Raw genomic sequence first — 20,556 nt, forward strand, 5'->3', positions numbered from 1 at the left:
TGACAGTCCGGGAAGTGCATTAATTATCCTTCTCCAAAAAAAAACATTGGCACCAAAATACATTTGTTCCAAATTCCTTTATTTTTGAAGATTACGGTGAGTGTGGACTGCACTCTCCAATGTAGACATGTGAAAAGGATCACTCTTATGCGAATTAGACCCCTCCTCCTTTGGAATCAGCCAAGAGTTGCACAACATACACCATGTACATGGGGAAACATTAACCCATAGAGCCTCACCCTACGATGAGCAGCGGTAAAAGCAGGCTGTTGTTCATGCCTCTCCATGCCATGCCATCTACTGGTTCTTGAATATTCGTTAAACATCTACCAGACCTATGAGAACCTGAAAGACTTTCTTGGGGGAGAGGTAGTGAATGATCAGTGGGACTAAAGCAAGGGAAACTCATCCTTACCCTGAGAAGGCAATCTCCATCAGGATTGGCTTCCAAGACTCCTCTTCCAGAATCCTGCCAGACCTCTACCTTGCTTGCTGCCAGGTCTACAGGCAAGCATGCATCCAGGATCTGGCAGGGGACTTCCAAGGACTGCAGTCCAAGAGACACCAAGTGCAAGCATCTTCACAGACCTCTTGGGAGACTGTCTCTAAAGTAATTCTTTCTTCCAGATGGTCTCATCCGTTTTCAGCATTCACATCAATCCATCCACCTGGCCAGTCACACCCTCTGCACACTGGCAGCCAGACCCTGCCCACACAGGCCGTCATCCCACCCTTCAGTTACTAAGGGAACCTGAAGTTCTTCCTCACACCAATAGGCACTGTATGTTAACTATATGGCCAGGAGAATGCATGCAGCCTTCATTCACCCTTCCAAGTCTGCCTTCAGCTGGTGTGGTCTAGTCACTGCTCTCACCTGTTTATTCACTCTGAAGTGCCTTGTACAGTAGTAAACCTACACTGCTTATTAAAGACATACAACTGACTGGACAGTGACTTCCATGTGCTTGATTAAATGCGTCATACTTTACCAAAACCCCTAACTACCTCCTACAGTAGGTCTTGACTGCTCCATCATCTTCTACTGAAAGGCAAAACACAAAGGCACCAAATGCAAGCAACAGCACTTAAGGCTATGTGGAGGAAGGGTGTAATAGAGGAATGACATTACCCCCCAATGATTCTGCCTAGTACCCACAATTAGCCTCGGACCTGACAAATACATCTGAAGAAAACCCCCAAAACGTTTCTGAGCTCCACAGCACTGAAGCTAAACTCTAATCAAGTTTAGAACATGCTTAGGTTAGTACATCTCTTGTGAAGGAACAGTGCAGAAAGCAGTGATAGCAAAGTGCATGCGGGTACAGACCTGTGCTCCTGGGAAAGTGAGGGATATCCTCATATGGAAAGACTGTCTGCTCTTCCAGTGTGTTTGCCAGCGGCCCCAAGCCTGATCCACAGATAATGGCGATCCGCGGCTTCTGGTCTATGTGGTCCAATAGCCAGTCCGCAGCTTCTTTGTAATCGTCATACCCATAACTGTGGAGCAAGGAGAATGAGATAAATGTGGAGCCACCCAAAGCAGAAAGAAAGGGAAAAATATGCCCCTTTAGCAGAGTGCTCGAGGAAGCCATCAAACAGATGTGGAAAACACAGGTTTACCACAGGAGAACCCCTGAGGACTCAAAAGGAGGGCAGGAGGGTTTGAGAAACAGAGGCACATCATCGTAGAATCCTGGAAACAGACCTAAGCCCAACACCTCATCCTAAATTCACTAGGAAAAGCCTAGAGATTTTGATGGAGTACAGGGTAATGTTAATGAGGACGACCTTTAACAGATGCACAGTCCATAAAAAGTTTCTAGGTGCTTCACCAACTTTTGAAATGCAAGTCTCATCTCATCCCAAGGTATAGTTTTCCTTTGTCCTTCTGAATTCTTGGTGTCATCCCTTTCAAAGGATAGCAAAATATCTTTCACCTTTTTTAAATGAAGGCTTTGCCTCACCTAGGCTAAACAATTGCTAGAAAATATTAATTAGTCTCACATGAAAATGTGAGGCTTCCTTTATAATTTTCACTCCTAGTAAAAAAACACATATTACAAGATGTCCAAAATTCAAGCTATACTGAACTGATAGATCACTGCCTACTTCAGCTGCTACAAGTGTCTTTATACATAACTCAAAATATAAGAGCTAGTGTGATTGTCGCTTCTCTTCCAGCTGTGGTTTGCTTCTGATTCAAATGAAGTGGGTTCAAGGGTAGCATATGCAAGTATCCCGGATGACACTCTTGCACATGCTAAACCCCTACGAACCACTGCGCTTCACAGAATCACATCTAGGCACTTGCTTACAGCACATGAAATGGGCCTGCAAGGCTCGGCTCAGACATTCTACAGATTTCCATCACTCGCTCCCCAGACACCAAGCGTGCATTTCGAACACATGAGCTGGGTCTGAAACATTTCAAATGTTGCTCCTATGGAGGACCTGTATAGAAGGTTTGCCAAAATTACCATCCCTCCATCTAGTGGGGAGAACTCTGACAAGAGAAATGGGCACCTTCCAGGGGTTACAGTGCACGTTTCCATTTCCTGAAACTCGTACTTCAGTGTTGGCATTCAGTTATGTAGGCCTCGTGTCATGAGATCAACCTGTAACTACAGTATAACTCTCGGGAAGGCTTGTACAGGAAATCGCACATAATTCCCAGTCCATCTCTAGAGCCCAACGACTGCCTTTCACGCCTACATCTTCCAAGCCAGGCAGGAGCCAGTCTCGCTCCTCTCATCGGGATTGGTTGATTCGTGAACGCGAGCCGTGGCGCGCTATGCGCCAGAGCGCTCTGACATAGATGTCCGTTAAGCACTTACCTGCTCTTATGGACCCAGATTTACCATTATTTAGCACAGGTGCTTCCATGATGCTAAGAGGCGCTTCGCAAAGCAGAGCTGAGCAAACAGCAGCGCCAATCAACATTCCAGTGCAAACTATTTATGCGTGTTGTGCAGGCCAGCCGCCCTGTTTTTCATACAGCAGAAACAGAGCAAACGCCTAAAAGTTTTCAAGTAAAGCCAGATTCATTAAAAGAGCATTACTCGGCTTTACGTGAAATCCTAATGCCACATGAAACCAAGGACAAACAAGGGGAAGAAGAATTTCGTGAGATGTTCTGAGGCTCAAAATGCGTAATTAATGTGAAATAACACATTTTATGCGACTTGCTTTTGAACAGTTCTCTTTATGTTGGAATTGTACTTTCATGAAAGACAGCCTAGGCCGCCTTTCACCATTTGCAATGTTTAGTGATTTTGAACTGCGGCCTGTGACATCACTGGAGGGCACCTCTTAATAAATATGATACTGTGGATTTTGTTTACCATTCGCATAAAGCAGTGCTGCTGACTTTCACACAGTGCTGCACGAACTACAGTAAATCTGGGCCCCAGGCTCCAACACCTACAATCTTGGTTGGACTTGAGTCTAACAAAGATCAAAGTATTTTACTGGGCAAATGAGACTAGATGTAAAGTGAAGAATCTCTGGCTTATAACAACAAAGTTTTACCGGAGGAGGGCCTTTGAGCAATAACTGCCCAGACATATGCATGACACTATCGAGCTCAACAGCATCAACCTACATAATACAGCATCCACTAGGTCACCTACCGCTATATCGTCAGGGTAAGTTTGTACTGTTTACCAGTCTGAACTCTGGATCAACTTACCTAGATTTACCTTGCGATGCCAGACATGCCCAATTAAAAAAAATCTGTGTAGCAAAGAGCGCAAGGCTTTGGGCGAGAACTGCTTTGGAGGCAGGTCTGCCCCCTACCAACTTCCCCATCCCCAAAAAAGTTTTTGACGATGCTGCTGATATTACATAATTGACATGGGCTGTTCAGAGCCTCAAAAGAAAGAATGAAAATCTACTCAGTGCAGAAGTTTCTAGCTCTCCTTCCCTTCTACCAAATGATAGCTCCTCATTGGGTGCTGTGTGAAAGGAGCTTCAATTATGTTACAGCAGGCAGGAGTCTCCAATCTATAGTGTAATAAGAGCCAAGGATGTTCAATTAAAATCATCTCAAGCTACTAGTATTAGTGTTGTAATTAGGACAACATCAGATGAGATTACATTAGTGGCCACCATATGCAAGATGACCAGTACTGATCACTTCAGTGCATCTAGCAGAATTGCTGGGAGTAATGTAAAACAAGCATTTGCAATGTAATGGGGCTCACTTTTGCTCGAGTTAGAGATATTGGTGTTGCAAATTCCTGACTGGACTTTTCTTGCCACATAAATTGAAAATGAAGTGTAAAACATTAGCTGACTTTAGCAAGCCGATTCAAAGTGCCATGGCCACCATGAGCATGAGTGCGAAGGAAAGACACAATAGGAAAAATAAGTTTTCTCCAAAACGTATCGGCAATCATGCAATTATCCATGTAACAGGGTCAGATTGCAAGGTGGGAACAAAACCGCTCCAAGGTGGCACAAGCATAAAGCATTTACCAATGATAACTAGTGATTTTTGTAAGGCAAACCCACAAGTGAAAGTGCTGGGCATGAGGTGAACGAGGTCAAAAGTCCACAACAGGTCAAAACGCTTGAGCGCTTGAACTAAAAAAAAGGCTTTGTCTGTTTGGAATGCCTTTACGCAGGTAATACATGCCAACCACAGCACAGTGCTCCAGCACAAACTAATAATATGAGTACCAAGTCTCTCCATATGATTTATCACCCAAAATACAGCTTTCAATATGTTTTGGAAATTCAGCCATTTTTCTCAAAATATCAGCTCATGATGTCTTGACTACACAATTCTGGCATACATATGACAATTCTATAAAGCAACGGTTCCAATTTAGTAGGCTGGCATGCGCAGGGTAGCTACTTGCGGGCAGCTGGAGAGCTACCAGTACTTCACGAGCTACTTGTTGGAGAGGGCTGTGTTGCGCACAGTTGTACCATGTAAGTTGACAGGTCTCAGATGCTGTGGGTAGTTAGTTGATGTGTGCGGAATAAGTTTCTCATGCAATACATCGTCTGTGAATGACACCGGAAGCCGTGTGTGCACGCCCAAGAGATGCCAAAGGGTGAAGTGATCACCGAGGAGCAGAGGTGGGATGTCCTGCGGGCTGCACGTCGTGCACCGGTTGCATTCCCACTCCTCGAACTCTTCCTGCCGGAGTGGAGTAATGAAAAGCTGAAGTCCCGGTTGAGAGCACAGGGACATCTGTCGGACTGCTAATCATGAGATCAGCTATTAAGCGGGTTGTTCTGGCGTTCAGAGGAATGCCCAAGGGGCTGCAGCTGATGAAGACACGCACACCAAGAAGCAGCGCAGCGGGCTGTGGAGGCAGTGTGGTAAGCAGAGCTGGAGATGCAATGCAAATACATCACATCTGGTGATGTGGGCCCTCTCTCACTTGCTGAGGATGCACTGATCAAACCTGTAGATGCATTGGGTACAGTGTGAAGCCGGAGATGTGGGGCCTCTCTCACTGGCTGAGGATGCACTAAAGCCTTCAAAGCTGTAGATGCACTAGATAGGGTGTGAAGCGATATGGTGTCTCTCTCACTGCCTGAGGATGCACTAAAGCCTTCAAAGCTGTAGATGCACTAGATAGGATGTGAAGCTGGAGATGTGGTGCCTCTCTCACTGGCTGAGGATGCACTAAAGCCTTCAAAGCTGTAGATGCACTAGATAGGGTGTGAAGCGATATGGTGTCTCTCTCACTGCCTGAGGATACACTGGTCAAACATGCATAATCACTGGATATAGTGTGTAGCTGGATATATGGTGCCTCTCTCACTGGCTGAGGATGCACTGAAGGCTTTAAACCTATAGATGCACTGGATACCGTGTGCAGCTGGATATGTGGTGCCTCATTCACTGGCTGAAGATGCACTGAAGTCTTTAAACCTATAGATGCACTGGATACGCTGTGAAGCTGGAAATGTGGTGCCTCTTTCACTGGCTGAAGATGCACTGCAGTTTTCAAACCTATAGATGCACTGGATAGGGTGTGAAGCTGGAGATATGGGCCCTCTCTCACTCGCTGAGGATGCACTGACGTCTTCAAACCTGTAGATGTACTGGACACAGTGTGCAGCTGGATATGTGGTGCTCCCCCACCCAACTTCTCCCCCCCCCACCAGAAGCAACAGCTGCAAATCCTTTAACAAGGAAAGGATAATAAACTATGTTTATTATCCTTTCCTTGTTAAAGGGCGGGGCATATGGGTGACGAGTAGTGAGTGGAGTGCACTGTGCACTCCCCTCACTGCGCATGTATGTTTGGCCGGCCGTCTCGGGCCAGCCAAACACACATGCTTACAGGGCAGCCCGGCAATACAGTTGCTGGGATGGAGAGAGCCTGCACGGGCTCCCAGTCTGCCTGGGAGCACCCTGGCAGGGCGCTCCTAGCCAATCCTGACGCTGCTTTGAGCAGCGGCAGGATTGGCAGCAGGGCAGACTGGGAACCTGTCTGCAGCGACGGAGAAGTGGAGTGGCACATGTACAGAGGTAAGTTTTTTTAAAAAATGTATTGCTTTTTAATGTTTTAATGTCCCCTCCTCCCCCACACCTCGCCCTCCCCCCTGTGGCCCCCGCAAGGCGTGACTGGGTGCCTCTCTCACTGGCTGAGGATGCACTGATCAAACCTGCGGGTGCACTGGATACAGTGTGCAGCTGGAGAAGTGGGCCCTCTCTCAGGGGTTGAGAATACACTGATCAAATCCGTATATGAACTGGATACAATATGCAACTGGATACAATGTGCAGCTGGGTACGTGGTGCCTCTCTCACTGGCTGAGGATGCACTGATCAAACCTGCGGATGCACTGGATACAGTGTGCAGCTGGGTACGTGGTGCCTCTCTCACTGGCTGAGGATGCACTGAAGTCTTCAAACCTGTAGATGCACCCGATACAGTGTGAAGCTGAAGATGTGGGTCCTCTCTCCCTGGCTGAGGATGCCCTGAAGTCTATAAACCTGTAGATGCACGGGACATAGTGTGCAGCTGGAAATGTGGTGCATTTCTCTCAGACGTGGTCTGTACATAATTCACAGCAGGAGATCTGGTGCATCATGCACAGGTTTGTGGTTGCACTTAAGACTTCAGAACTGTTTAAGCACTAGATGCAGGTCACTGCTGGCTAGGTAGTTCATCTCTCATTGGCTATGGATACTCCGAAATCTCCAGAGCTGTAGATGAATTGGCGACAGTACATAACTAGAGATGTGGTGCATTGTTACAGGTGCTGGATGCACAGAAAGGTTCAGAGCCAGAAGTGCACTGGAGACGATGCACAGTTGGACATGTGGTATAACCCTCAAAGAGTGTGGGTGCACTGAAGGATTCAAAGCTGTGGTTGAACTAAAGACAGTGCACAGCTGGAGAAAAACTGTAAAAAGCCCCACCGTTGTAGGTATGGTGCCTCTCTCACAGCCAGTGGATGCACTGACACCTTCAGACCAATAGATACACTGGAGACAATGCACTGTACATGTAGCTGTAGATGCAGTGAACCCTATAAAACGGTTGGAGCACTTGTGGCATAGCAGCTGGAGAAGGGGTTCATCTCTCACAGGCCGTGCATACACAGAAGTGTCCATAGCTCTAGATGAAGGGGAGACTGAAGGGCAGGCTGTGCATGTACTGAAAGCACGGAGCAGTGGGTGCACCAGAGATTGTGCACAGTTAGACATGTGGTTCAACTCTCAGAGGTAGTTACAGCACTGGGGCCTTTAGAGCTGTAGAAGAAGCACAGCACCACACCCACTGCCCCCTGCAGAAACTGAAGCAAGGTCACCGAAGCCCAGCTTGCTGCCGCTCTCCCCCAATCCCCACCACCGGACACCATGGAAGCCAACGTCTTGGCCCGCAACCTCCACCAATGGATCACCAACTGCGGCAACACTCTAGCCCCCCTGAGGAAACACGGCGGCAATCAACACCACAGAAAACCCAGTTGGTTCTCCCCCGACCTATAAGAATCAAAGAACACCTGCAGACAACTCAAGAGAAAGTGGAGAAGCAGCAAGAGCATGACAGACCACACAGCCTTCAAAGACACCGTCACATCGCACCACTGGCTCATCAGATCACTAGAAAATCACTCATTCAGGAGCGCATCAACACCAATGCACACAACAGCAAGGAAATATTCACCACAGTCAAAGAATTCGCGAAAACCCGGCTCGGACACCACAGACATCCCCCCTCCCAAGACCTCTGCAATAACCCCACCACCTTCTTTCAATGAAAATTCCAGGATATCTATGATGAATTCGCAAGCCAAGACCTCACCCCACCCACCCACCAGCATTATCACGGACTCCAACCCCGTCAACCTTAAACCACTGGACCCTCTTCACCCCAGAAGACACCCTGAAGCTCATGAGTTCCATCCACTGTAGGGCACCCCAGACCCATGCCCCCACCACATCTTCAATCAAGCTGGTGCCACCATCGCACCAAAACTATGCCATACCATCAACCGCTCCATTGAGACTGTCACCTTCCCCCACAACGCCAGCATTCACGGCAAAGCCCTGGAGTGGATCCGCTCCTTCCTCACCGGCCAAACCCAGAGAGTGAGGCTCCCATCTTTCACCTCGAAACCAACAGAAACCAGATGCGGAGTACCCCTCGGTTCCTCTCTGAGCCCCATCCTCTTCAATGTCTACATGACCCTACTCGCCAAGATCGTCAGGCACCACGAGCTCAGCATTGTCTCATACGCCGACGACACAGAAATAATTCTCTCCACCACTGATGAACCATCAACAGCCAAAAGTAAATTTCACAAAGGAATGAAGGCAGTGGCAGACTGGATGAAAGACAGCTGCCTCAGTCTCAACTTGTATAAAATGGAGATCCTCATCCCGGCCCCCCCCCCACCACCTGGGACTGTCCTCGGAACTGTCCCATCCCCCACCTACCACACACCCAACCTCTGCATTATTCTTGACTCCTCGCTGTCTATGGCCCGCCAAGTCAATGTTGTCTCATCATCGTGCTTCCACACACTCCACCTGCTCTGGAAGATTTTAAAGTGGATCCCTATTGAATCGAAAAGAACAGTCACCCATGCACTCGTCAGCAGTAAACTTGACTACAAAAATGCACTCTATGCCGGCATTAACAAAAAACTCCCAAAAAGACTCCAGAGAATACAGAACACCGAAGCCAAACTCATTTTGGACATCCCCTACCACAGCTACATCTCCTCCTGCCTTAGAGACTTACACTGGCTCCCTGTCAACAAACGCATCACTTTCAAACTCCTTACACACACTTATAAGGCCCTACACATCATCGGACCAGTCTACCTCAACCAACGCCTCTCCTTCTACGCACTTCCTAGAAAACTCTGCTCTGCTCATTTGGCCCTCGCCACCACCCCTAGGATCCGGACGAACACGGCTGGACGGAAATCCCTCTCCTACCTTGCTGTGCAGACCTGGAACACGCTGCCACTTTACTTCAGGAAGTCCCTCTTGCTGGGTCATTTCAGGCAGAACCTCAGGACCTTGCTCTTCAAAGCCCCCAACCTCCCCCCCACCAGTGCAATGAGGCCTCCCGGTGGTAAGTCGTGCTTTACAAATATCTGATTGATCGATTGAGAGCTGAAGATGTGGCGCTTCTACCACAGGCTGCGAATGCACTAAAAGCTTTAGAGCGGTCGGTGCACTGGAGACAGTGCACAGCAAGAGATGTGGTACCTCTGTCATAGGCTGGGAATGCTCTGAAAGCTTTAGAGCTGTTGAAGAACTGGAAACAGTGCATAGCTGGAGATGTGGTGCACCTCTCACGGACAGTGGATGCGCTGAAAGTTTTAGAGCCAGTGGCGCCCTGGAGACAGGGCACAGTTGAAGATGTGTTACCCCTCTCCGAGGCTGTGAATGAGCTAAAAGCTTTAGAGCTGTAGAAGAACTGGAAACAGTGCACAGCTGGAGATGTGGTACTTCTCTCACGGACAGTGGATGCGCTGAAAGCTTCCGAGCTGGAGATGCCCTGCAAACAGGGAACAGCTGGGGATGCGTTGGATCTTTCGCCGTCCTCTTGCCCTTGGCTGTCTTCTAATGCAGCATCAGTGAACTGGAATGAGCAGAGAGGCTGCTCCCTATTTCCATCATGGCCAGGCCTGGGAGAATGTGCAATGAAACCGCATGAATTGTGACACTCTTAACAGCCCTTTAATACGGCTCCTGGTCAATCCAGATCAGCATATCTCAACCTTGTGACTTCTGTGGATCCTCGCAGGGGCACTATTGAAGCCAGGGACCTCGACACAAGCAATTTCTGCGACTTGAATCTAAACAAACATAAACAAACATTAAACAAATACACAAACTAATCAGTCCTGAGTAGGAATCACGGTCTGCAAACCACCTAGAATTCCACTCAGGTTGGAGGTATTGCAGTTCCCGCGCTCTCACATGAAACAGCTCATTTTAGAGAACTTGTGCAGTCCACTCCATTTCCTAGATTCCAGTTTTGAAATGATAGATTGCATTTTAGAGGAGTAGGGATTTATAGGCAGTGAACACATGGAATTTGGGGGTTAAAGTAGGGTCACCAGATTTTGAATCCCAAAAACCACGTTTCGCAAAAATAAAAGGACTACAATTTTATATCAACCAAGCGGCACAGAATGATAGCCCTCCTCAACCTGGAATCACAGAAGAGGCACTAAGAAAATGAAAACATGCAATCTTTTAAACTCAGTAAGATACATTTTAATTAAATTGCTTTCTTTTAATAGCTGCTAACTAGCCGTGGTAAGTAACAACACAAAAACATGCCTCAACTCTCTCCAAAAACCAGGACACGAACCAAATTTGCCTAAAACTCCCAAGACAGCTAATGAAAAACCAGGGCTGTCTCGACAAATCCGTGAGGTCTGGTCACCCTAGTTTAAAGCCAGAGGTGTTGGGTGCAGCACAAGGGAAAGGCTTGTGTGGCAGCGACTGGAGGACAGGGACTCCTCCACAGTGTATTGACCCAACCCCATAAAAATTGTGACAGGCCTCAAAGTACCTCTAACATAGAATACCGTAGTATCACACGCTTCCCGTCCACCAAGCCTATTAAAAAGAAGAAATGATCGATCCAGCTATCCAGTTCCATTTTGGCAGGTAACGGAAGGCTTCCATTCTCGTATTAAAAGGTTATGTCTGGAGGAGCAGATTAAGCGAAATTGCCTCAGATCCGACAGCTTACTATAATCATCGCAGGAAAAGACCATGCTCTTGAACACCCATCCACCTGAGCTTCTCAGTCCTAATCACCTACTGGCGCTAAGTTGGAACGTGCTTTTGTAAAAAAATGTTCTAACCTCAGGGGGCACCTCTTCCACACACCCTTGGATTCCTCTGCACGCTCCAGTCCTCAACAGCGACACTGCCAAATCTCCATTCCAACACTGCTCCCTCTGTGCTGCAGAAATTACCATTTTAATTCCTTTAAGACCCATTTGTGAGTACGTTTCCCTAATATATTCTAATTGACGTGGGACCAAGAATCTATCCAGTAGAGCTATGTAATATATCTACCTTTTAGAACCACAATTTATAATTTCGATTAAAAGTACCGCGGCTCAGGTGTCTTAAGCATGTTTACATTTTTTGAAGAAATTAGGAACCAACAGCAAAGCTACTCTGCTTGAATGATAAGATTTTTGTGTAAACTACAAATACATTTTATGTATGAGGACACATATTGCATAAGCGGGATCTCAAGTAAACCCCTTCCACCATGGCTATTTAAGACAACAAATAATTCACAATTCCTCCAAGTATCCTACTGGAAAACCCAAGAGGCAAAGGCTTTAATTATGTTTGTAACAGTAATGGTGCAGAGTTGTCAAAACCCCTTTCAGAGGGCCATGGGGCACACAGGGATTACTGGGCCCAACCATGGTGGGTAAGGCCTTTTACTCCTGATGTCTCAGGGCCCGACCTACTGTGGATCCTGGGTAATTGAGCCAAGTACCCCTTCGGCACTTGACTCAGTGCTAGCTGTGGATGAGTAGTCAAAGGCGGGGGGGATAAGAGCAGGTACAGGTGAGTGAACAAGACTGCTAACTCAAAGGGAGGTCGGGGCTCTAGTAGTTGTCAGGCAAATCCCTGTCCCACTCTCTTCCTTATAATGTGGTCAGGGTTATTCCCCATTCACTGGTGGCAGTATCCAGAGAATGCTCACTAGTAGGCCGTACTCAAGCGTTTCCCAGTGATTCTTTGGGAATTAGCCATAAGTCTACAGGAACCCCACAGGCCCAGTTCTTGTCTTACCACTCCAGCTATATGGAAATGTTCAGCAGTGCAGCTAGTGCCCTCTCCACGGGGGCTCATAAGTCCTGATCCTGGTCAGCGAAGTCGGACTGCTCGCGGTACACACAGCAGCACCCGGCAGGTGCTCTCTCCCTCGAGCAGTGCTGCCTGCCTGTCACCACGAATGGTGCTTCTCTAGCTCCACAAAGACAAAGTAGGTCACTCTTACCCTTATGGCGGTGGTGGGTAAGGATTTGATCCTCCAGCTCCCGAATGGAGCCCAGGGAGGGGTTGACGTCTCTGGTGGCATCCTTCACGATTCTCGGGGGAATCAGTCAGGTGCAGGTCTAAGTGTGCAGGCTTGACCCACCAGTCACAGCTGCAATCTTCTGTCCAGGAAATGGTGCGTACGTCTGGCAAGGTTGATAACAGCAGCCCCTTCTGGCATACTGGGTTGCTGCGGTACTTCCAAGTCTAGATGCAGATTCCTCCAGTGCACTGGTAGGGCACTGCTCTGGACCTACCTTCCTCCCACACGCTCTCCTTCCTCACAGGGTACACTGGCCTTGGCAAGCAGGCAGGAGCTGGTGCTCCAGGCCACATGATCTTGGTTTTCTCTTAGTGATGTCCACTCATGCAGCAGGGAGACTAGCATGCCTTTGCCCCAGTCCTGGTCACAGGCAGTAGTCTTGCAACATGTGCACGCTGCACAGCACTTCACCCTTCTTGTATTGTACTTCACTCAGCCCACATACACCCAGAACATGCTTCCATTGAGCACACATTGCACAGCACTACATCTCTCATGTAATGTATTCCCCGCGGGCATATTTTACTCAGTCATCTACACTAATCACATGTATACTGCACAGTGTTACTCTGTCCCTGTCCTTTGCCCTTCCTGGGCACACATACATCTAGAGCAGAGTCACTGCTCTTGCGCTGCGCAGCACTCCACATATACTTGATGTAGATTAAGTGATACCTAAGCACACAGCAACTGAATTATTTAAATGGAGAGTGAGCCTGTAGGCCGCACTCCACTGGCATGGGGTAAAAAGTTCTCGTCCACTACTACTGATCACTACAAGGTATGCTGCCACCACCACGCTTGTGCTGCTTAACTCTTTGTGAAGGTGATGGCCTTCTACCACTTTAAGGGGAGCGCTTTGGGCACCCCTCCTGCTCCAACAAGGCCGCATTTTCTGAGACAGGCCTAAGTCATGGCACACACACATGATCCGTGTTTACCTATGACAAACAATCAGCAATAGGGATCCAGACAAAAGTAAAGTTGGGCACTCGGGACAGGGGTACACATCTTTAACCATAAAGAGGACTTTTCCTTCTCAACAGGAATATAGTTAGATAATGGGGTATTTGTTAACACAATTATGAACACATCCTTGATACCACCAAAAGATGCAATGGTAATACATTAAGTCATCCCTGTAATCAAACATTTCACAGAGATATATTTGGCAGATTTTTGCTGCCAGAAAAAAGCAAGTAGCACTACCAGCAGAAACACTATTTGGTGATTGTTTACAAATTACCAGGCCAAAATAAAATTACAACAGAAAGGGCTGTCAGAATGCCTAGGCGGTATCACATAATGTGAGCACTGCAAATTCTAATTCAAGACATGGTCGCTGCCATATATTAATACTGGCAGGTCTTAAATAGTTAAAGAGAAGGAACAGTGCTATTTTATCACCTCAGGCAACAGTGGTATAAGGCAAGATAATGGGACACCACCGCAGAATATAGTGAGGGGCCCCCGAATTCATAGACCTCAAATATTCATTGTCCTTCCACTTAATCGGTGCCACCTGAAACGGCTAGGGGGCTCCCTAAAGGGTTGGGAGTCCCCATGCACCTCAGGGAATGCAGGGCCTTGCATTACACCCCTGCTAGGAAGGGAATAATGGGTGCTTGTTCCAACAACAGATGTTAACAACCAAGTGACTAACTGATCGGTGTGGCTGTGCTGGAAAGGCAAGCTATATTGGTCAGCAGGTGGCGGCTGTTTTTGTTGGTACAGAAATCACAATTCGTTTTGAGTACCACGTGACAGTACTATAAAGAATGTGCAATTCAAATATTTAAAGTCCTCTTGATGTACACAATTTTGAGTGGTCTCCCAATTGCCCCATTGCTACACAAATACCATTACATATTTATAGTTTTGTGTAGGATGCATTCATGCCAGGCACAAAAGCAATGGTGTTAATTACTTGGGAGCCAAATGTGTGAAGTGTTTTGGTGCACAATTTACCAATCTGCCCCAGTGTTATTATTAACAGAGTGCACAGCCATCGATGATGACGCAATGGCAGTAGGAAATCATGGCACGCGTCCTAAAAACATTCAAAGGGGACAGAGAAGAATAATCAGTCGGGAAGGCAACAGCCCACAGCATAAATTACTTTTGCCCTTACTTTGCGTATAATATCACCACATGTTTAGGCATCACCTACAGACAGCTTTTGACTGTCATTGAAAATCTATTGTGAAAAATACTAAGACTTGCAGTAGGTTTTGAGCCAACCTACTGCTTATAATTCGTTGGTGTTTTCATCAAGCTTGTTTGCTTGCTTCTTATTTGATGGCTTTCCTTCCTCTTCTTACATTTGACTCTCCTTATCAAGCATAACTTTTTACCATCCGTTTGACTGGATAATTGGTATCCTTCCACTGCTTACACTCAGGGAACTACTTTTTCTTTTTACTCCACGGGTGTGCATGTGATCTCATGTTGTCTCCCTCTTGCGACTCTTCCCTTCTCAAATAACTTCCCCCTCGTCCCTGCATGCTCCATGTTGCTCACTTTTCTCCCTCTTCAGCTTGTTCATTGCTTCTCCTCACTCCTGGCACTTTTATTAATTTTTTACCCATCTGATGCTCGTACGTTGCTCCTGCACTCCTCCCCTAACCCTTCTCTCACAATCTTCTTATTCATTAAAAAAAATATTTTTTAATGTTTCAGAGGGCCAGGCAGCTGCAATTTTCTGATAGGCAGCTTTTTTTTTTAGGAATGCGTTTTTTCAAATAGTTAAATGTATTTCTTAATATTTACCGCTCCAAGACTGGCGCCCTATTTTTTGTGTTCCGAAATATATAGTCCTGCATTTTCATAGTAAAAGCAAAGGCCAACAAATAGAACACAAAGATATACTAAGAAACCAGGAGGCATAAGCTATTTACACCTGACATGGAACTACCTGAAAGCTTTGTAATAATAGTTCAGTTAATTTGATGAGGCTAAATCACATCTTCTTTCACATCATCTCACATAAAATCAGGTTGAATGTTGACAGACAGCAGGCCTTACGTTTAACGTTGACAGACAGCAGGCCTTACGTTTAACGTGTTCGGTGAATTTGCAAGTCACTGAATGCGAGGTTTGGTTGAAAGTTTCACACATGGCACAACTGTGACATTTATGTAGACCTTCACGTGGACCCTTAGGCCCTCATTGCAAGTCGCCCAAAATCTGCCGAATACAAATAGGACCAGAATCTCTCGTCCCTGTCAGTTTCCCTGATCCAAATTCAAGCTATTCTGAGTTTTCTCCCTAGAATAGGGAATACCTGCCTGGAGCCGTAAACATAGGGTGTTATAACTTCTTGTCACCATTTAGTGGCCACAAATGGTGAGATTTTCCACCCGCTCCGAGCAGGCAGAAAGTATCAGCAGGTGAACCTCAGGGGGCAGGTGTTCAGGGCAGGCTTCGGTCTGCCTGGGGAAAGCACTGTCTGATCCTCCTGTGTTGGTGTATGGTACATGCAGGGGCCAGTTTATGCTTCTGGCTGCGGCACCTGCAGCAGCAATGGGAGGTCCTGTGTCTCGGAGGCTGGAATTGTCAGTTCCAGAGTTTACAGACCCAATAATTCTGGGCCTGGAGAGAATTGTAATTGCAGGAGGGTTAATTCCACTTAAAGTTATCACTCCTTGTGAAACTGCGCAACTCATAATGAGGGCCTTAGAGGGTAATGAATTTATGTCTGAAAAGAAGGGCTAATTTCAGATTGTTATAGTTATGCCCCACCCTGCGGAGCCTTCTAATTTACACATCACCCCATTTTTCTTGATGATGAAACTACTGCATGGACAAAGCTATGGAGGTTTTGAATGTGTGCTAATACTGCTTGCTATCAATACATATCTATAAACCGCACAAGGTTAGAAATCATGAATACTGTAAGTGCAAGAGAATGATGCAATAGAAGGCAAAAGATCAGTGCCCTTTCCTGTCGTATTTCTACTGTCTGCACTGTCAATCCAACTAAAGTTTAGCAGAGAGGCTGCCAATCACCCTTCTGTGATCGCCGGCCTCACTGCATCCAGTGCAAGGAAAGCCCCCTCGCAACTAAGCACCTTCACCTCGGAAGGCCACGGCAGAAACAGCTGCGGACAAGCTTTGGGAATACGGGACCACAGATGGTGAACCAGCAAGTCTTGGTAGCTTAAGTAGTTAAAGCGTATGCTAAGCGACTTAAAACATGGTGAGCAAAACACTGGTACGAGCAAGGAGCAGAATGACTTAGAGAATCAGGTCAATAAAAGTACCTAGGATCTCAAACAGGTCACTTAAGTCGAAATGATTACAAGTTTTGCATTTGTATGATATCCAGGGTATCTTCAGACCCTTCTTCAGTGTAAGGCAATTGGCTATTATTAAACAGTTCAGAGAGGTTTCCTCTTTGGTCCATATCTTTATCCATAGCAAGAGTGGTTGTAGCTTCACAGCATTGATTATATACCTTAGCCCCACTTCAGTATGAAATACGTAATTACTAGTGGATTTGGGTACTGCTAGGAAACTTTTTATGAAGCCATTTTCCACCTTCTCCAGCCTGCGTTGGTCACAAATGCCCCATATATGGCACCAGGCAGCAGATGGTCTTATAAACTGTTATTATTTTGTTAACAAGTTTGCTTCCCAGTATGGACACAAAGCCAAAAGCAACCTCTGTGCTTCAAGCAAGAGTGGCTGGCCTGTCGGCTTTCAAAGTACCCCAGGTAAGTTTGTCTGCAATAAATAACCTTAGGTATGGGTGCGATGGAACCTTGCTAATTTCTGTATTATTTAATCTAAAGACCTTGTTTTTCTTATCCCGGGATCCAAAAAACATTATGTTTGTTTAAGCTTGTTTGACTACTAGATCCAGGCTACTCATAAAAGCACAGAACTGGTCTAGTAATCAGTACAAGCCCATCACAGTTCTGGCCAATCAGACTGTGGGTCTCATTACGACCCTGGCGGTCTAACGACCACCAGGGTCGCAGTGGCCGTTGGACCGCTGCCAATGCAGAGGTCCACACGCCATATTACCACCACGGTCAGACCACCAACACCACCAGATTTAATCTACACGACAGTGTGGCTGTCCTAATCCACCAGGGCAGTGCTGCAAGCAGCGCTGCCCAGGGGATTACAGCCCCCTTCTCCGCCAGAGGTTTCATGGCAGTAACCCCGTTATGAAAAGGCTGGCGGAGACGGGGTGCTGGGTGCCCCAGGGGGGGCCCTGCACTGCCCATGCACTTGGCATGAGCAGTGCAGGGACCCCCTGGCCAGCCCAGTCTCAATGTTCACATTGCGACGGGTGCTGGTGCTCTCTTATGTGCCGGAGACAATGCTGTAGGCCCTTTCCTGCTGGGCTAGCGGACTGAAACCATGTTTTCCCCTGCTGACCCAGCGGGAAACTTGTAATGGGCCCAGCGGGAAGGCTGCCACACTGGTAGTAACCTACCAGTCGAGACTATGGCAGACGGGCTTTTCCCTGTGTCATCAGCATATATCAGAGCAGGTATACTATGGTTACTTGCCCTGGGGCAATCGGCATTGGAGTCACGCAGATATTTCTCCAACCCATTGACATACAGTGATAGAGAAGTCATTCACTTTCCTGCAACCCCTGAACATGGTTATAGTCTTGATTATCCAGTGGTAAATATTGTTTTACCACAATATCAAGGCCTAAATATTGAACACATATATATCGAGGCAGTAAGTGCAATTAGGTAAGTAAAGATTTACTGGCCTTAACTCCACATCTATGAATCTTAATGAAAGATATGTCTTCAAGGTACATAAATGAGGAGGTAAAGTTAAGTCAATTTATAGATATACTTACCTACTGATATTTTTGTCTTCGATACTTACATCTCAATATTTTTGTAAACCGATGCGTACCACTCAGTCTTCCAGACTTACACCCTCAGCTGTATATGTAAAGCTATTGAAAGGTTATGGACAAGACAAGAGGTCAACATGTGATGTAAGTGATGGTCAAATGATTCATGATGTAATTTCTCCCATGTCTGGCATTGGTATGGTACCAGAATATTGTCTACTAAATATCATTTGATGAAAATATTGTGTCCTGTCCAGAAAAATATCACCTCATTGAAGTTCATAAAATATCTACAACCCACGGCACACTGTTTTTGTAAACAGCATTTAGGGCACTATATTGACAGCAGTCATACAACGCTGGCATTTTAGTATAGTTATATCCAGTGCTTAATTTGAGCCTGTGGTTTCTGGTGAGCGGCACTGGCACTTAATTATCAACATTGGCATGCATGGCAGTCTGCCACATGGCGGCGCTCTTTTCTATTTTAGAGATGAGTTATTTAATAATCTAGTACACATTAAAAATTACTAATACCTGCTGTCCAAGCCTTTCTTATAGCTTTGGTGGCCTGGAATAGTCTGGCAGGGGGAATGGGTGAAACAAGCTGCAGCAGGATCCTGACCAGGGGTGTGGCACTTTAAAAAAAAATACGTACACAATAAGCACTGGCTATGTCAAAAATATATCTCTGGGTGATCCGGGTGAATCTGAAATTCCTTTCTACTTGTCAGAGTTATAGCTCATAAAACACTGTATTGATAACAGTCTTAAAGATAAACTTTCAAGGAGTGGATGAATGCTATATTTTAAAAAAGTGATATATTTAAAAAAAATGAATGCATGATTATTGTACATTTGTAGTTTTTCATAATAACAAAACGGCCAGGAAGTGGATAGAGAAAATTAATTTTATATTGTGTGATGGTGAAAGATGGGGGTTGGTCACTCATCACCAGTGGTAATTCCAGCCATGGATTCCTCACTGGCCCACGGTTTCATCTCAGTTGGCATATGGACCCTGGGGACAGGAGTGAAGCAGCTAGCATAGACCCCAGGCCATCAGAGGTGCTACCAGATGGTTATAAATTTAAAAAGCATGCCAATGGGTGACGACGGAACCACTGGCCTATTAATGACATTCTCTGTCACTCAGCGCGAATCCTTGGAGCATATCGACCATGTCCCCCTCGGGCATTGTCCTGTTATTTGTTTCTGTTTGTCTCATGTAATTTCACTCGACTAATGGTTCTTTCCACTCCCCATAAATGTCTTCTCTTTTTCATTCCTCTGCACCCTTTGTACTTAAGTTCCCTTCTTGTTATCTCTTCTTGGGCCGCGTTAATGAGTGCCTCGGAAGTGTGTGCAATATTTATCACACCTGACAACATGTGATACCACGAGATTCGAAATTGATTAGGTGCGATAAATGTATTAGGAGTTTTGTCCTAAAAATAGGGGAATAACATCTGGATTTTGACGCTTTCTGCACCCAAATCGGCATTTAGCAGTATTTGCTGGGCTTTTTCCCCTAGTATTTGGTAGGTTTAACCAGATGCGGGGAACTCCCCCAAAACAGGGGTTTGTGTAGGGATTGGAAATAACAGAGCACCTTTAACCAGTCCCCTGGTAGATTTATCTAAATAACATACCTGAAGAGAAGCTAAGCCATTGCACAGAAAGATGCCTCTTGACGTCATAGCTTTGACAACATATATCAAGGTACAAGCCAAGCAATAGGCAGTGGCATAAGGCAAAATGATGGGGCCTCCCTACAAAAGGAGATAAGGGGTCGCTGACACTTCCTTATCTCATGAATATTCATAGGCCTTATGCTGAATGAGGGGGCTCCAAAGGGAGGGTGCCACCTGCACTACAGGGTGCTGCAGGGGCATGTGTTATGGCCCTGTCAATAGGTCAAAAGGCTGAAGGAACAGTGGTTGCCACATTAATCCCACTAGGTATCAGCAGAGGAAGTCACATCAGACAGGAAATTATGTCAGACCAGAATTTGCAATAATGTACAAGAGGTATGGAAGGCAGAGGGAGAGACTGGGCATAGTCATCAACAGGAGATAGCTTGGTAAGGCGGCAGGATTCTAGAGTTCTAGCTCAAACAGAGGTGGAAAAAGACAATTTACTGTGTGTTTTTCAGTGACCATCAGCATA

General features: G+C 46.3%; 1 protein-coding gene across 2 annotated transcripts in view; it reads right to left on the reverse strand.

Annotated features, from left to right (window-relative positions):
• The window catches only part of LOC138268097 (purine nucleoside phosphorylase-like), a 95,151-nt gene that overhangs the window by 56,146 nt on the left and 18,449 nt on the right, over nucleotides 1-20,556 (reverse strand). For both annotated transcript variants that reach the window (XM_069217471.1, XM_069217470.1), the window contains exon 2: nucleotides 1,328-1,497. In XM_069217471.1, coding sequence (XP_069073572.1) covers nucleotides 1,328-1,497 — 170 coding nt within the window. The remainder of the gene's footprint in view (nucleotides 1-1,327; nucleotides 1,498-20,556) is intronic.

Source organism: Pleurodeles waltl, chromosome 12 (assembly GCF_031143425.1).
Source record: "Pleurodeles waltl isolate 20211129_DDA chromosome 12, aPleWal1.hap1.20221129, whole genome shotgun sequence".
Taxonomy (NCBI): Eukaryota; Metazoa; Chordata; class Amphibia; order Caudata; family Salamandridae; genus Pleurodeles; species Pleurodeles waltl.